The sequence below is a fragment of the Notolepis coatsorum genome (genome assembly GCF_963971535.1).
Source record: "Notolepis coatsorum genome assembly, chromosome: 16".
Lineage (NCBI taxonomy): Eukaryota > Metazoa > Chordata > Actinopteri > Aulopiformes > Paralepididae > Notolepis > Notolepis coatsorum.
This window is the reverse complement of record NC_140180.1, coordinates 114670711-114688649: the sequence shown is the minus strand read 5'-3', so window position 1 is coordinate 114688649 and position 17939 is coordinate 114670711. Positions and strand designations below refer to the sequence as shown.

The 17939-nt window shown below is 45.5% G+C and overlaps 1 protein-coding gene across 2 annotated transcripts; it reads right to left on the bottom strand.

The window, feature by feature from the left end:
- Positions 1-1672: 1672 nt before the first annotated feature.
- Positions 1673-8988, bottom strand: LOC311242775 (uncharacterized protein). 2 transcript variants are annotated; one of them, XM_084331807.1, is made up of 14 exons: positions 8933-8988; positions 8305-8560; positions 7108-7155; positions 6584-6656; positions 6286-6501; positions 6059-6156; positions 5695-5961; positions 5404-5593; positions 4384-4859; positions 3875-4199; positions 3548-3764; positions 2939-3094; positions 2682-2774; positions 1673-2389 (listed from the first exon to the last, which is right to left on the bottom strand). In XM_084331807.1, exons 3-14 carry the CDS (start codon positions 7137-7139, stop codon positions 2028-2030), a joined length of 2505 nt encoding a protein of 834 aa, XP_084187933.1. In that variant the 5' UTR covers positions 7140-7155; positions 8305-8560; positions 8933-8988; the 3' UTR covers positions 1673-2027. The 2 variants fall into 2 exon arrangements, with proteins under 2 accessions (XP_084187933.1, XP_084187932.1); XM_084331806.1 differs by lacking the exon at positions 8933-8988 and having other exon boundaries at positions 8305-8647.
- Positions 8989-17939: the final 8951 nt, after the last annotated feature.

Here is a 17939-nt window from a genome sequence, read left to right as displayed (position 1 = left end):
CATAATAACATTTGAAAGGCATACATTGTTGTATGAAATAAAATAGTATAGAGACATATGTACAGCGTCGCGATCGCAGTCATCAGTCATAATAACATTTGAAAGGCATACATTGTTGTATGAAATAAAATAGTATAGAGACATATTGTACAGCGTCGCGATCATCAGTCATAATAACATTTGAAAGGCATACATTGTTGTATGAAATAAAATAGTATAGAGACATATGTACAGCGTCGCGATCATCAGTACTGTCAGTACATCAGTACATTAACAGTACTGTATTTGCAAATCTGATATGTCATAAATGTATAGATGTAGCAGTACTGTCTATCTGTATGTCATGTATGTCATATATGTTATGATGAATTGAAAATGGGGGACCCTGATGTAAACAAGACGAAAGTCTTTCTCTGGTCTGCATCCCCTTAACAATTGTATGTATTGAGCTGTACTGTACTGTACCCATTCTGCAATCTGTTAATAAAGTTTTCAATCAATCAATCAATCAAAAACCTTATGTGTGTTGTCGCTCTCAAAGAGCACCTACGGGAGACTGCAATTCGAAACTGGCCCCTGTAAATGTCCTAACCCAACCCCCTCCAATGTACAGTAAATTACCAAGTATGGTTGTCAATATTCCAATGTAGTTTTGCTTGTACAGTTGTACAGTGTCCCCCACCCACCCTAACCACCTCCAATGTACAGTCCCCACCCCACCCAATTACCCAACCTCCTCCAATGTACAGTTTCTACGTCAAATGTATATACTCTTTTCTGGACTCTTTTTGTATCACAAACAGTATTTGCAAATCTGGTACGTCATAAATGTATAGATGTAGCAGTACTGTATCTGTATGTCGTGTATATCATATATGTTATGATGAATTGAAAATGGGGGACCCTGATGTAAACAAGACGAAAGTCTTTCTCTGGTCTGCATCCCCTTAACAATTGTATGTATTGAGCCGTACTGTACTGTACCCATTCTGCAATCTGTTAATAAAGTTTTCAATCAATCAATCAATAATAACATTTGAAAGGCATACATTGTTGTATGAAATAAAATAGTATAGAGACATATGTACATAAATGTATAGATGTAGCAGTACTGACTATCTGTATGTCATGTATGTCATATATGTCCTGATGAATTGAAAATGGGGGACCCTGATGTAAACAAGACGAAAGTCTTTCTCTGGTCTGCATCCCCTTAACAATTGTGTGTATTGAGCTGTACTGTATTGTACCCATTCTGCAATCTGTTAATAAAGTTGTCAATCAATCAATCAATACAGCGTCGCGATCATCAGTCATCAGTCATAATAACATTTGAAAGGCATACATTGTTGTATGAAATAAAATAGTATAGAGACATATGTACAGCGTTGCGATCGCAGTCATCAGTCATAATAATCGCGCCGCAGTCGACAGTCATGCAATCATTTATCATAGAGACATATGTACAGCGTCGCGATCACAGTCATCAGTCATAATAATCGCGCCGCAGTCGGCAGTCATGCAATCATTTATCATTTAACATTTGAAAGGCATACATTGTTGAAGGCAAGATCTACGCATTGAAGCGCTGAGAGAAAAAGACAGCCAAGATTGTACTTTAAACTAAATTACTTTTATTTGCCTGTATTCTAATTACATGCGCTGCTTTGGTCCAACATTAAAACGTCAAAGTAGAACTATTATGTACTTTCTCATATTATTAACATTGACAAACATATTTACAATTAGCATTTTATAAAGTAGAACTGTAATGTGTACTTTCTCAGACAGTGCTAAGTGCAGTCAGTGCTAAGTGCAGTCAGTGCTAAGTGCAGCATCATTTTCACATCAAAACAAATGTAGAACTGTAATGTGGACTTTCTCAGACAGTGCTAAGTGCAGTCAGTGCTAAGTGCAGTCAGTGCTAAGTGCAGCATCATTTTCACATCAAAACAAACGTAGAACTGTAATGTGGACTCTCAGGGTAAGATAAAAAAAAAAAAACTTTGACCGTTACACTATTAGCTTCAATGTTTTTTTGCCCCACTAGTGTTCAAAGCCACCGACGCGCTCAGGCTGTGTTGCTTTGCAGGTCGCCCAGCTTGAACGCGTCTCCTTGAGCCAGCTGGCAACTTCCTGCGCGCCACTGCAGTTGGCTGACAGCCAATGATCGGGCCTTGCCGCCGCGCAGCCCGGCGTAATGTGAAAGCCCTCGTTGACAGGCTCCCGGACTTGCCGAATGTGCGTAAGGCTGACGACATTGCGGAAGGGTTCCTCTTCAGCAGCTGATACTGTTTTGACCAGGCCTTGCAGTCAGCAGTGAAGAGGGGGTCCTGACTGCGTCGCCGCATATCTGACAACGACTCCTCGAAATCACAGTCGTCATCATCTGAATGTGTGACAATAAGAAGGGAATAGGTTTATTTTGAATGTCACAGGGTTTGAACAACTTCAAGATGTACATCCTTCATATTATTATATCCTATTTAACACTTGTGGCTGGAGTAGGGAATACACGCGCATATCAACAACTACAGTATCTCACATCTTATGGTGTGTGTGTGTGTGTGTGTGTGTGTGTGTGTGTGTGTGTGTGTGTGTGTGTGTGTGTGTGTGTGTGTGTGTGTGTGTGTAGGCGTGTGTGAGAGAAAGTGACACAAACAGACGCGTTCATAACTGACCGGTTTCTTGCAGCTCATCTGTCGCCGTACCGCTTGGCCCAGGGGTGGCGTCTGTTTGATCTGTCGCCGTACCGCTTGGCCCAGGGGTGGCGTCTGTTGACACAAAGACACGCGCATATCAACAACTACAGTATGTCACATCTTATGGTGTGTGTGTGTGTGTGTGTGTGTGTGTGTGTGTGTGTGTGTGTGTGTGTGTGTGTGTGTGTGTGTGTGTGTGCGCGTGCGTGCATGCATGCAAGGGTGGTATTACTTACCCTGGAATGACTGGCATGCTGGCTGAGCAAGTCTCAGGGGCTGAGCAAGTCTCAGGGGCTGAGCAAGTCTCAGGGGCTGAGCAAGTCTCAGGGGCTGAGCAAGTCTCAGGGGCTGAGCAAGTCTCAGGGGTTGAAGGAAGCCCAAGGGGACGGTTGCTATAGTATACAGAATATAAGAATAAGCGGCATTGCGTTCAGTGTAGGAAAGGTCTATTATGGTTTATTGTAGGGATGTGCGATATTATCGGCCTACCGATATTATCGGCCGATATCGGCATTAAAATGTGATATCGGAAAATATCGGTATCGTTTTTTTTTACATTTCTATAACCTTTATTTACCCAGGCAAGCGCGTAAGAACAATTTCTGATTTTATTTATTGTCAAAAGTATGCATTAATTCCACAACAAGAGATATGTAATGTTAATTACCTGAAATTATTCCATTTTTGGGGGGGGGGGGGGACCCTGCATATATCGGTATCGGTTGATATCGGTTGATATCGGTATCGGAAATTAAGAGTTTGACAATATCGGTATATCGGTATCGGTAAAAAAGCCAATATCGAGCATCCCTAGTTTATTGTGAAAAGAAAGGTATTAGCTTTACCTCCTGCTGATGTTAATTTGAGCAGTACGACCTTCATCTCCGGAGTTGTCGGGAGAAAAGTGTTGGACATATCCACAGGGTAAAACTTGGCCACTGCTGCCAGATGTTTACAGGGGGCCCCAGTTTGTCCTGCCGGGCATGAGCACAGCTCCATCTCCGCGTCCACGATGTACGCCCCCGTCACCGAGCCCTTCACCTCGTACCTGTTGCCCTCAAGCTATACAAATCATGCGTCATACAAGGGACATTACACAATGGCTAAATCTGCACGCTAAATCTGCACTGGTTACTGTAGTCATCTCTAAAAGTATGCATTTGATATAGTACCTGCTGGATCTGAGATTCAGTGATGTTGGTAACCTGCGGAAGGAATCTCCTCCTCTGATATGTCCGCAAGCGTCCGAGGGCAACATCCACAATGCGGGCCTCATAGTAGACCTCCAGCTGTTTGGTCAGGATGTCAAACAGTTGGCCTGGATTGAAGGTTTTTGTCCTCTGGAGGATCCCGTCTTTGAGGACGCGCATCGCTGCTTCAGCGTAATTATTGGTGTTATTTCCCCGGGTGAGGAGACCGTGGCTGCCCCTGTAGCTTAGTGCCCAACACTCCCTGCGACTGTACAGGCGCTCAATGTACTGCAGGTACTTTTCATACCTGCAATTGATCAAATAAGGAAACAAACACAGAAAATGCACATACATCGATGTAATGACAGCAGGCTCATGAAGAGGTAGACACATGAAGTATGCAAATGCAAGCCTCCTGACTTTCTTGCACCGAATTTGCAAGACTGCTGTGTGATTGTGGGATGTGATTGTGGGAATGTCTAAGCACTAACCTGACAGCAACAGGGTGCTCTCTCGCTGCAGAGTACAGCCTGTCCACCTCTGCTGTCTCCTTTGAGTAGAGCATCCCTTTAACCAGAGTGAACAGAGTTGGCCTGTCTCTGCACTCCACCAGACTCGCCTTGCTCCACAGCCATCGCCATACTGCTTGTAGCACATGGAAAATGCACAGGAGGCAAGTGGCTTGTGGGAATGCCCTCCCTAAAGCTCCCCTCTCTGCCGCGCAGTCGTCCGTCATGAAGATCTGTGGCCCAGCTTCTCCCCTGCCAGCAAAGGCCCTCTCTCCAATCAAATTCTTCAGCAGCTGTAGCCCTTCAAAAATAGTCTCCTCATCCTCAGACTGGCAGAAAAGGATCCCCAATGGTAGAGCTCCGGCAGGGCTGTGGGTCAGCAACAAAAAAACTCTGATGTTCTCCCTGTCCATGTTGCCGGAGGAATCTATGAAGCAGAGTTCGCCACTGTGCTTCAGCTGACAGACCGACAAACACAGATGGACAGACGGACAGACAGACGGACACAGAGGCAGGCATAGTTAGTGTTAGTTAGTGTGTTGTTTAGAATAGAATAGAGCAGAATAGAATAGAATAGAATAGAATAGAATAGAATAGATCTTTATTGTCATTGTTACAGTTGTTACAACGAAATTTAAAATGCAACCCTAGGTGCCCTAGGTGCTAGTAAAAAAATAAAAACAGTCCTAAACACAGTATTAAATATAAAAACAGGGGTGGGGCATAAATAACATTAATATAAACAGGGGGGTGTAAAAGATAATTGTTAATGTTAATGTTGTGTGTGCGTGTGCGTGGGGGGGCAAGAGCAGCCGTGCGTAGCCCCCCCCGCTCTCTCCAGATGGGACAGGGTAGAGTGGAGAGTCGTGGCGATGGCGTCCTCCGTGGACCTGTTGGCTCTGTAGGCGAACTGGTAGGCGATTTAGTTAGTTGCCACCTCAGCACCACTGAATGGAACACCATGACAAAATCACAGTATACAGATACAAATAGCCAAAATACCTGGTGGTGCACTCGCTTCATGAGGGGAGAGGCCACTGCGACTAATGGGCCCCCGCGAGAAGAGGTTCCCATTACAGCACAGCTGTCCTGGCACGCGGCGTTGTACGCGTCCACCTGATTCCCGAGGGCTTCCAACATACTTGCACCACGCTGGGTGCCATATTTGTCCTTGGTCAACGCTCCGGACAATCTGGCAAAGAACACTAATTTAGTAACTGCATACAATTCCAATTAAATGAACATCTACGCGGTTATGAATATTTTGGCAGTACTGTATAACTGAACGTCTACCTTTGCACATAGGCCAGGTCTGGGCAGATCTCTCTGTTGGCTGCAGCATAGACGTAGTCGTCTCCGTGTTCAATTGCCAGATTCTGCTTTAGCACAAACAAAGCAGAAGGAGGCGTGTGGCCTAACTCTAATAACCCGGTCAACACGTCTATGGCCTTTTGTCCAACATCTCTATAGCGCATGGCATCTGAGACATGGAGATTGTGATTGTGCCTATTCACAATGCGAACTTCCAATGGGAAATGAGCGATATGTGGGTCTTTGCTCCTGTGAAACAAAATCAACTTAACAATTTAAAACTAGGCCCCAACTGTTATGTCCATAAAAATAATTGAATTATAAGTATTGTATAGTTCAAACTCACAGGCTTCTTCTATTTTTCATTTTAACTTCCATGGTAGCTTGGCAGCCGGTGTTTTTAAATGTCACGTGCCGCGTCTTATGCTGGCACCGGTAACGTTTCTGCAACATTTTGATTGAATGCAGTATGGGTTAGCAGTATGGCCTGCGTGTATGGCCTAGCAGTATGGGTGAAAGACAGAAATGGTAGTAACAAATGACAGTAAGACGTTTTGACAACGCAATTCTTACGTGGAATAGGACCCTGCCCTCCGGCAATGGTCGGGTAGCCTCCACTCGCCATGTCACCCCAGATGACGCGTTCACCAATGCCGCCCACTCCTTGGCCTGTTCCACAGTGTGGACATCCGCGCGTACTGTAGAGACGAAACCAGTGTGGTCTCCTAATGGGCGTACCTCGCCTTCATACTTGCACACATGAAGTGGAAACTTGTCAGGCAGCCAACCCTGCGTACAGGAGAGATGCAATTAGCCTACTGGTAATTTGCGACTAGGAATGATCATAATCATAATCCACGACAGCGATTACCTTTAACTGTGGGTAGTCCTCTATATTCGTCTCTTGTGCTCTCGCTGGGTGGTCACAAACCCCACCACGGCGTCTAAAGTCCAAATGAACGCAAACATTTTACTTTTTCACCCACTGGTAGATGAAAAAAATCCACCGGCCAAGTATATTTTTACCGGACAAATAATAGTACATTTTATTTGTCACAAATATCTGCAGAATGGGTACAATACAGTACGGCGTAATACACACAATTGTTAAGGGGATGCAGACCAGAGAAAGACTTTTGTCTTGTTTACATCAGGGTCCCCCATTTTCAATTCATAGTGACATTTATGACGCTGATGGCATGGGGACATACATGACATACGCGTATTTAGTACTGTTACATTTGTGACATATACGATATGCAAATATACAGTAGTTACCCATAGATCCTGACAAAGTATATTATATATACGCATGATGGGGGCGGGGGCGGGTGGGAGAGAAATATACATATGGTTACAATTAGCCTTCTGAAATCTAGTCACCAAATGAAGTACCTGGCATAGCAGTGATCCACGTGATCCGCCATCGCATGTGCGTCCTTCCTTGCAACGAGGGAATGAATGAATGAATGAATGAATGAATGAAAACTTTATTTAACAGATTGCAGAATGGGGCACAATACAGTACGGCACAATACACACAATTGTTAAGGGGATGCAGACCTGCCTAAGGCGTTTGTCTTGTTTACATCAGGGTCCCCCATTTTCAATTCATATAGACATTTATGACATACACAACATATGCGACATTTGCAGCATAGGGGCGTATGCGTATTTAGTACTGATACGTGTGTGACATAAACGGTATTCAAATATACAGTACTGTTACCCCTAGATCCTGACAGAGTATATACATTAGGAGGGGGTGGGTGGGAGAGAAATATACATACGGCGTGCGTGGAATATATACATGTATATTGGAATATATGTATATATGGATATATGGAGGTGGTGGGGGAATTGCAGCCTCCCGCCTGTGCTCTTTAAGAGCGGTGCTGAATGTGGGTAGAGATTCACATTCCTTTACAGTCAAGTAGTAGTCTGACCAGTGCGTTTTGTGATGTTTGTAATCTTGTTTTAAGGGCCTTGCCTGATGCGCGCGTACCATGAGGGCGTAATGAGATTTACATCAGTCAGCTAGCTGATAGGCGCACTTAAGCACTTGTGACAAAGTGAATCTTGCTTGATGTGATAACTTAAGCACTTGTGACAAAGTGAATCTTGCTTGATGTGATAACTTAAGCACTTGTGACAAAGTGAATCTTGCTTGATGTGATAACTTAAGCACTTGTGACAAAGTGAATCTTGCTTGATGTGATAACTTAAGCACTTGTGACAAAGTGAATCTTGCTTGATGTGATAACTTAAGCACTTGTGACAAAGTGAATCTTGCTTGATGTGATAACTTAAGCACTTGTGACAAAGTGAATCTTGCTTGATGTGAAATAAAATACAGCACTTACTTCAATATAGATGGCTGCAGCGTCTCAAGTTATAACTTAAGCATTACTTCAACGTTGAAAAGTGATTAATATTAGATGGCTGCAGCGTGGATGACTGCCTGCACATGGGAAAAGTGAGCCGACTGCGGCGCGATTATTATTATGATATTACAATGTGAAAGGCGCCGTGAATCTTGCTTGATGTGAAATAAAATACAGCACTTACTTTACTTCAAAATACAGCACTTACTTTACTTCAACTGCCGACTGCGGCGCGATTATTATTATGTTTTGCGGCGAACTCCTGCTTCTTCCTCCTCTGCGGCGGGCGGCGTTGAAGGCGGAAAGCAGCAGCCTCGTTGCGCGTCCTGAGGCGGCCGCGGGGGTGTGGCCGCGCCTGTCACGTGCTTTCGGGGCCAATCAGGCCTACCCCGGTAGTAACTTACTGTTGCGGAACGGCTACACGCAGACCGGTTTGCTGCCATCTCCTCCATCCCAACCTCATCCTAGAAGCATTAGCATAGCCTCTCAAGTGAAGCCCAAACAGTGGCTGAAACACTCAACACTTGAGATGTTCGGTCATTATTAGTAACGAGCTGAATAAACGCACATCTCTCTCTATACATAGAGTCGCACCAGTTTCTGAGCTAACGTCACGTATTCTCCCAAACTCATAACGTTAGTAGCTAGCATTAGTTAGCATTAGCATTAGCATAGCAGCTTAGCTTGTTAGCTGCTCCAGCTACCTCTGGTCGAGGCCCAGTCTGGATGGAAAAGTGGCAGAAACGCCCAACAGATCAGATGTGCGGTCAGTAGATGAATAAAAGCAGATGTTACTGTAACAAACCGGAGAGGTCTACCTGAACCTAATAATGTACCTTTGTTTACCAGAAGGACGAGACTCCAGAAACGACGCGCGGTGTGAGTAGGGTCCAGCTGCAGCTCCGGAGCGAGTCTCACGTCACGTCAGACCGCGCGCTGATTGGCTGAGAGGGGACGTCACTCCACATTGGTTCTAGCCCCTCCCCCTTGACCAGGCTCGGTTGAGACGTGCGGTTGGAGAGAGCATATATATATCTATGGGAGAGAGAGAGAGAGAGAGAGAGAGAGAGAGAGAGAGAGAGAGAGAGAGAGAGAGAGAGAGAGAGAGAGAGAGAGAGAGAGAGAGAGAGAGAGAGAGAGAGAGAGAGAGAGAGAGAGAAGTCTTCGTTGACAAAATAAACAAAATTGATGCACAGTTTATCCACCTCCCTGATCACCAAAAGCTACTATACATGTGTGGAGAGAAAAGTCAGTGAGAAAGTTAGCTGCAAAATATGTAGACGGTTGTCACAAAATAAGAGAACAAGCCCTGTAAAATGTATCTGAATGGCCACACTTGAAAAATGACTACCCGATCGAGTGACCATTTTGTAAATTAATATGTTTCTTGTTGATTGTCCTTACTGTTATTATTAATGTTATGATATTTTATTGCTTAATATATATGTTATTGTTTGTATGTTGAACTTGCTTTGGCAATAAGTATGTTAATATTTCATGCCAATAAAGCCTATTTGAATTTGAATTTGAGAGAGAGAGGGAAGAGAGTGCGAGAGAGGGTCGCGGCCGTGATGATCCGACAGATGAAATAGACTAGTGAAAAGAAAAGAGAGAAGGCGGGCGTCCTCCCACACGTCTTTTAACTTTTAATGTTTCCCAAAGGCAAAGGCACACTCCCGCACGTCTGCACAATTTTAAGGAATTGATTGAGTGATTGAAAACTTTATTAACAGATTGCAGAATGGGTAAAATACTTTCGTCTTGTTTACCAATGTTACATGTTTTACTGTGTAGTAAAAAGAGATCATAAAAAATATATACATCCAAGGGGAAGAAACTGTACATTGGCAATGTACAGTTTCTTCCCCTTGGATGTATATATTTTTTATGATCTCCTTTTACTACACAGTTCTGTATGTCTTGTATGTCATAAATGTCCTGGTGTAACAAGACGAAAGTATTTTTCTGGTCTGCATCCTCTTAGCAGTTGTTTTGTTTTGAGCCGTACTGTATTGTACCCATTCTGCAATCTGTTAATACGTTTTCAATCAATCAATCAATTTTCTTTATAAAAAAATTTGATCTCCCCACCTTATGTATATTTCTCTCCCACCCACCCACCCACCCCCTCCTAATGTACAGTCTCCTCCCCACCGTATGTATATATTCTCTCCCCACCGTATGTATATTTCTCTCCCCCACCCCCTCCTAATGTACAGTCTCCTCCCCACCGTATGTATATATTCTCTCCCCACCGTATGTATATTTCTCTCCCCCACCCCCTCCTAATGTACAGTCTCCTCCCCATCATATGTATATATTCTCTGTTAGGATCTAGGGGTAACAGTACTGTATATTTGCTGTGAGTGATGTGATGCGAGGCCTAGCAGGTTCTGTTCTAGAGTCTGCTGTGGCTGAGCTGCTCCAGATCCCGGCCCAACGAGAGTGGACTGTCCTGCTACTGACGGGACGGTCCTAGTGAAACCGGTCTTATTTGACATGCCCTGAGTGGGAGTTGAACCCCGGTCTCCCACGCTGCGGGCGACATCGCAGACCGCTATACCAAGAGGTGAATTCACTTCTTGGTAATGTGTCTGGATGCCTTTTAAGGGGAGTGAGTTTACTTGCAGTACCGCTACGTGCCACAGTCACTTCACAACACTTGAAGTCCATCGTGACTGTGGATATACTTGCGGTACCTCCGTTACACTAGTAAAGGCAGGGCCGTCTCAAGGGGTGTGCGAGAAGTGCGGTCGCACAGGGCCTCGCGGGAAGGGGGGCCTCTAAAATAAAATGTTTTTTTTTCTTTTTTTTATATAAAAATAAAAATAAATAGAATGTTAACAATCACTTTCCATCACAGACCTAAAATCTAGTTTTGCTTACATGCTTATATATTTCACATTAGACACGTTTGTAGAATAGTGTTCCGGGCTCTGCGGCTCTGCAGATATACTATTGGTTTCATTCAATAACTTTTATGCAAAGCATCGTGGGGTGGGAGGACTAACACTAGGGGGAGCTGGTTGGCATCGGTCTGGTAGTCGGTAGAGAGATGTGAAGAAGACCGGTATTATCCACGAGGGGAGGGGGTACTGTCAGCCAGGTACAGGGTCTATTCGGCGCTGTCCACTGGAGCGAGTGGATGTCTTGGCCAAGAGAACCAGATGTGCAGCATCGGAGCGGAGGAGATGGTGCCGCGTGCCGCGTGACTCTGCGTTAGGGTGAGTTTTTGGTGCGGTCTGCTCTGTTCCCGCCGTGGATCTCTCTCTCTCTCTCTCTCTCTCTCTCTCTCTCTCTCTCTCTCTCTCTCTCTCTCTCTCAAGTTCAAGTTCAAGTTCTTTAATAGTTGTCATACAGAAGTACAGAATACTTTCATACAAAATGCTTCTTACTGTTACGCTCCAGAGACTGTGCTAGACAAGATAGTATCAAATAACATAATAACATAATATAGCATGCATTTAGAAGAAGAAAATGAGGTCACAGTGTTCGGTATAGACATATGTACAATGTTCTGAGTTACCATATAATATACAATACACAATACTATGCAGTGTACTAATCTCTCTCTGTGCATTTTCCCTGTTGCTGCCGGGTGTGCGACTGTGCAGGTGCATTGCCACTAAACCTCGGGCAGCACTATTATTTAAGGATGCGTTGACTGTATCATATGCCCAGCCTCGGGCAGTGCTATTATTTGGGAATGCATTGACTGTGTCATGTGCCCAGCCTCGGGCAGCGCTACTATTTAAGAATATGTTGACTGTATCTGTAATCTGTCCTGATTCTCCTAGATCTATCTGCAGCCTTCGACACAGTCAACCACCAGATCCTCCTCGCGGCCCTCGCAGGAATGGGAGTGGCTGGCTCTGCGCTGACATGGTTGTCATCATACCTCAATGACCGCTCCTACCAAGTGTCATGGAGAGGGACCCTGTCGGCCACCCGCCCCCTGCGGACGGGTGTCCCCCAGGGCTCGGTTTTAGGACCCCTTCTCTTCTCCCTCTACACTAAATCACTGGGTAACATTATCACGTCTCATGGCTTCTCCTACCACTGTTATGCCGACGATACTCAACTCTTCCTCTCCTTCCCTCCCTCAGATATCCACGTCTCTGAGCGGATCTCGGCCTGTCTGTCCGACATCTCCGCCTGGATGACGACCAACCACCTCAAACTGAACCTAAGCAAAACAGAATTGCTCCACCTGCCGGCCAAATCCTCCCCCCTGACCGACCTTTCCATCACAGTCGAGAATGCAGCTGTGACCGCGTCCCCGACCGCCAAGAACCTTGGTGTTGTCCTCGACGACCAGTTGAACTTCTCTGCTCACATCGCAGCGACAACCAGAACCTGCCGATTCCTCCTGAGCAACGTCAGAAGGATACGCCCCTTCCTGACAAAAGAAGCCACCCAACTCCTCGTCCAATCAACAGTCATCTCCCGCCTCGACTACTGCAACGCACTGCTCGCTGGCCTCCCGGCCACTGCCACTAAGCCTCTTCAACTCATTCAGAACGCAGCGGCCCGCCTGATCTCAAACCTACCGAAGTCGGCCCATGTCACCCCACTTCTTAGGGACCTGCACTGGCTCCCCATTGCTGCACGAATCCGCTTCAAGGCCCTCGACCTAGCATACCGTGCGGCAAAGGGAACTGCTCCCGCCTACCTCCGGTCAATGGTCTCTAACTACACACCCTCAAGACCCCTACGCTCTGCATCTTCTGGCCGCCTCAGACCTACTCCTATCCAAGCTCCGGGAGGGTCATCAAAGAGAAGTCGCCTATTCTCAGTCCTTGCCCCACAATGGTGGAATGAACTACCCACCCCAGTTAGGACAGCCGAAACACGTCCAATCTTTCGCCGTCGACTAAAGACGCACTTCTTCAACCATTATCTGAATTAAAAAAAATAAAAATAAAAAATCTAACCCTAACTAACCATACTGTCATGCACTTGTCCTAATAAACTAACCTACACTGTAGCACTCAACACTTTGATGAACATTGTTACTCAGCTGATAGAGTTGTGCTCTTCCTGATGGCTTGTCGTACAGAACTTGTAAGTCGCTTTGGATAAAAGCGTCAGCTAAATGACTAAATGTAAATGTAAATGTAAATCTGTGTGCCCAGCCTCGGGCAGCGCTATTGTTTAGGAGTATGTTGGCTGTATACAAAGAAAAAAAATAAGAAAAAAAATATATCGCTGCTGTCGGGACAAAACCTCATAACTCCATTTTTTGAATTTTTTTTTTATTATATAAATCAACTCCGTAGATCATCCTCCATATGTGTGTGTGGGTTTTACAAAGTTTAAACAATGGGAAAGCATTAAACCGATCATCTGTCTAAACCTCTTAACTCTATTCACCCTCAAATCTGTGTTAGTTTTTTTCATCTGCTGAAAAGTTGGGTTTTTGGAGTTATGAGGTTTTGTCCCGACAGCAGCGAATTATGTATTATATAATTTTTTTTTGCCTTGGGGGGGGGGGGGCTCACGTTTGGAACTCGCACAGGGCCTTGCATTTCTCCCAGACGGCACTGAGTACAGGGCCTAACATGCTGAACTACCACAGGACAAACCTAGTACAGGGCCTAACACACTGAACTACCACAGGACAGACCTAGTACAGGACCTAACACTGAACTAATGCACAGGACAGACCTAGTACAGGGCCTAACACGCTGAACTAATGCACAGGACAGACCTAGTACAGGGCCTAACACACTGAACTAATGCACAGGACAGACCTAGTACAGGGCCTAACACGCTGAACTACCACAGCACAGACCTAGTACAGGGCCTAACACACTGAACTAATGCACAGGACAGACCTAGTACAGGGCCTAACACGCTGAACTACCACAGGACAGACCTAGTACAGGACCTAACATGCTGAACTACCACAGGACAGACCTAGTACAGGGCCTAACACTGAACTAATGCACAGGACAGACCTAGTACAGGGCCTAACACACTGAACTAATGCACAGGACAGACCTAGTACAGGGCCTAACACGCTGAACTACCACAGGACAGACCTAGTACAGGACCTAACATGCTGAACTACCACAGGACAGACCTAGTACAGGACCTAACATGCTGAACTACCACAGGACAGACCTAGTACAGGGCCTAACACTGAACTAATGCACAGGACAGACCTAGTACAGGGCCTAACACGCTGAACTAATGCACAGGACAGACCTAGTACAGGGCCTAACACACTGAACTAATGCACAGAACAGACCTAGTACAGGGCCTAACACACTGAACTAATGCACAGAACAGACCTAGTACAGGACCTAACACACTGAACTACCACAGGACAGACCTAGTACAGGACCTAACACACTGAACTACCACAGGACAGACCTAGTACAGGACCTAACACGCTGAACTACCACAGGACAGACCTAGTACAGGGTCTAACACGCTGAACTACCACAGGACAGACCTAGTACAGGGCCTAACACACTGAACTACCACAGGACAGACCTAGTACAGGGCCTAACACGCTGAACTAATGCACAGGACAGACCTAGTACAGGGCCTAACACACTGAACTAATGCACAGGACAGACCTAGTACAGGGCCTAACACGCTGAACTACCACAGGACAGACCTAGTACAGGACCTAACATGCTGAACTACCACAGGACAGACCTAGTACAGGGCCTAACACTGAACTAATGCACAGGACAGACCTAGTACAGGGCCTAACACACTGAACTAATGCACAGGACAGACCTAGTACAGGGCCTAACACGCTGAACTACCACAGGACAGACCTAGTACAGGACCTAACATGCTGAACTACCACAGGACAGACCTAGTACAGGACCTAACATGCTGAACTACCACAGGACAGACCTAGTACAGGGCCTAACACTGAACTAATGCACAGGACAGACCTAGTACAGGGCCTAACACGCTGAACTAATGCACAGGACAGACCTAGTACAGGGCCTAACACACTGAACTAATGCACAGAACAGACCTAGTACAGGGCCTAACACACTGAACTAATGCACAGAACAGACCTAGTACAGGACCTAACACACTGAACTACCACAGGACAGACCTAGTACAGGACCTAACACACTGAACTACCACAGGACAGACCTAGTACAGGACCTAACACGCTGAACTACCACAGGACAGACCTAGTACAGGGTCTAACACGCTGAACTACCACAGGACAGACCTAGTACAGGGCCTAACACACTGAACTACCACAGGACAGACCTAGTACAGGGCCTAACACACTGAACTAATGCACAGGACAGACCTAGTACAGGGCCTAACACGCTGAACTACCACAGAACAGACCTAGTACAGGGTCTAACACGCTGAAGTACCACAAGACAGACCTAGTACAGGGTCTAACACGCCAGGGTTCGAAATTAACGGGGGCTTGGGGCAAAATGCCCTCGAAAATTGACCAAATGCCCTCGAAACTCAGTTAAGGGGGGCAAAAAAAGCCCCCGACAGTTTACTACTTATATATATAATTATATATATGCTCTACAGTGCGAGCATTTCCCTCGTATTGCCCCTAATAATATGTGTGTGTGCAAACCGGAAAAATCATTTACTTGCAGTGTGCGAGACAGACGAGTGATTGTGAAGATTACAAAACAGCTCCGCTGTTAATAGTTCAGATTGAAACTGGACTGAAATTCAGTTTTTGGGTGGAATGTTTGTTCCAAGGAGGAGGGAGGCGGGGCCCGCTGCGTGTTACAGGCACTTGAGAGGTGCTGCGAACACAGAGAGAGCGCTCTGCTCTCATCAAGCATTACACTGCTATCTTAACGTTAGCAAGCTAAGCATCTGCATAGCGCGACCCGTGTAACGTTAAGTACTGTAACTTGTGTTCGGCGGGGAAAGACCATTCCATTTGTAACACAACTCCAAAAGAATAACATCCAAATCCGATCCCGATGCGCATTTCCTTCATTCCACAGCGCTGAGCGCGCAACGTATTTCATTGATCAATCTGGCCAGAGCCTATACTCACAAACGTTGCGTGTGTGGGGTTTTTCATCAATTTGAAACAAGCCTCTTGACTGTTGGAATTAGGGATGTTAAAAATAAAATATCTAATAATATTATTCAATATTAGACATTCATTGATCCAGAGGCAACCGGTTATTATATCAAGACAACAACACAACTTGCCCTCACTCAGGGACAATAATATTTAATCTATTTAGATAGAGTATGTATGTATTATTTACAGATAATTGAAGGTACCTCAAAACATGAAACCAAGCCATGATGTCACACATCGTGTGCGTGTGTGTGTGTTACTTGAACAATTGTCACTGTGCTCCTAAATTTCTGTGTGCTCCTAAATTTGTATTTAGATTTTATTTATTAACATTTTATTTAGGAGCACATGTGCTCCTTGGGAAAAAGGTTAGCGTAGAGCCCTATATATGGAAACATTAACATTACGTTATCAAACATAGGGACGAAGACTGTAAAAAAAAGTGTCAAGAATGTTTTATAATCTTTATGTTAATTTTCATTATAAAAATGTTGTGCCCCCGAAATACAAAAAAGCCCCCGAAAAGCAATTAAGGGGGGCAAAAAAAGCCCTTGAATTTTTTTTTTAATTTCTAACCCTGTAACACGCTGAACTAATGCACAGAACAGACCTAGTACAGGGCCTAACACATTGAACTAATGCACAGAACAGACCTAGTACAGGGTCTAACACGCTGAACTACCACAGGACAGACCTAGTACAGGGCCTAACATGCTGAACTACCACAGGACAGACCTAGTACAGGGCCTAACATGCTGAACTACCACAGGACAGACCTAGTACAGGGCCTAACACGCTGAACTAATGCACAGGACAGACCTAGTACAGGGCCTAACACGCTGAACTAATGCACAGAACAGACCTAGTACAGGGCCTAACACGCTGAACTACCACAGGACAGACCTAGTACAGGGTCTAACACACTGAACTACCACAGGACAGACCTAGTACAGGGCCTAACACACTGAACTAATGCACAGAACAGACCTAGTACAGGGCCTAACACGCTGAACTACCACAGGACAGACCTAGTACAGGGCCTAACACTGAACTAATGCACAGGACAGACCTAGTACAGGGCCTAACACGCTGAACTAATGCACAGGACAGACCTAGTACAGGGCCTAACACGCTGAACTAATGCACAGAACAGACCTAGTACAGGGCCTAACACGCTGAACTACCACAGGACAGACCTAGTACAGGGCCTAACACGCTGAACTACCACAGGACAGACCTAGTACAGGGCCTAACACGCTGAACTAATGCACAGGACAGACCTAGTACAGGGCCTAACACACTGAACTAATGTACAGGACAGACCTAGTACAGGGTCTAACACGCTGAACTAATGCACAGGACAGACTTAGTACAGGGCCTAACACACTGAACTACCACAGGACAGACCTAGTACAGGGCCTAACACGCTGAACTGACTGGAGACCTGAACAGTGTTCAGTGGTGACTGTCTACTAGGGCCTGACTGGAGACCTGAACAGTGTTCAGTGGTGACTGTCTACTAGGGCCTGACTGGAGACCTGAACAGTGTTCAGTGGTGACTGTCTACTAGGGCCTGACTGGAGACCTGAACAGTGTTCAGTGGTGACTGTCTGCTAGGGCCTGACTGGAGACCTGAACAGTGTTCAGTGGTGACTGTCTGCTAGGGCCTGACTGGAGACCTGAACAGTGTTCACTGGTGACTGTCTGCTAGGGCCTGACTGGAGACCTGAACAGTGTTCAGTGGTGACTGTCTGCTAGGGCCTGACTGGAGACCTGAACAGTGTTCA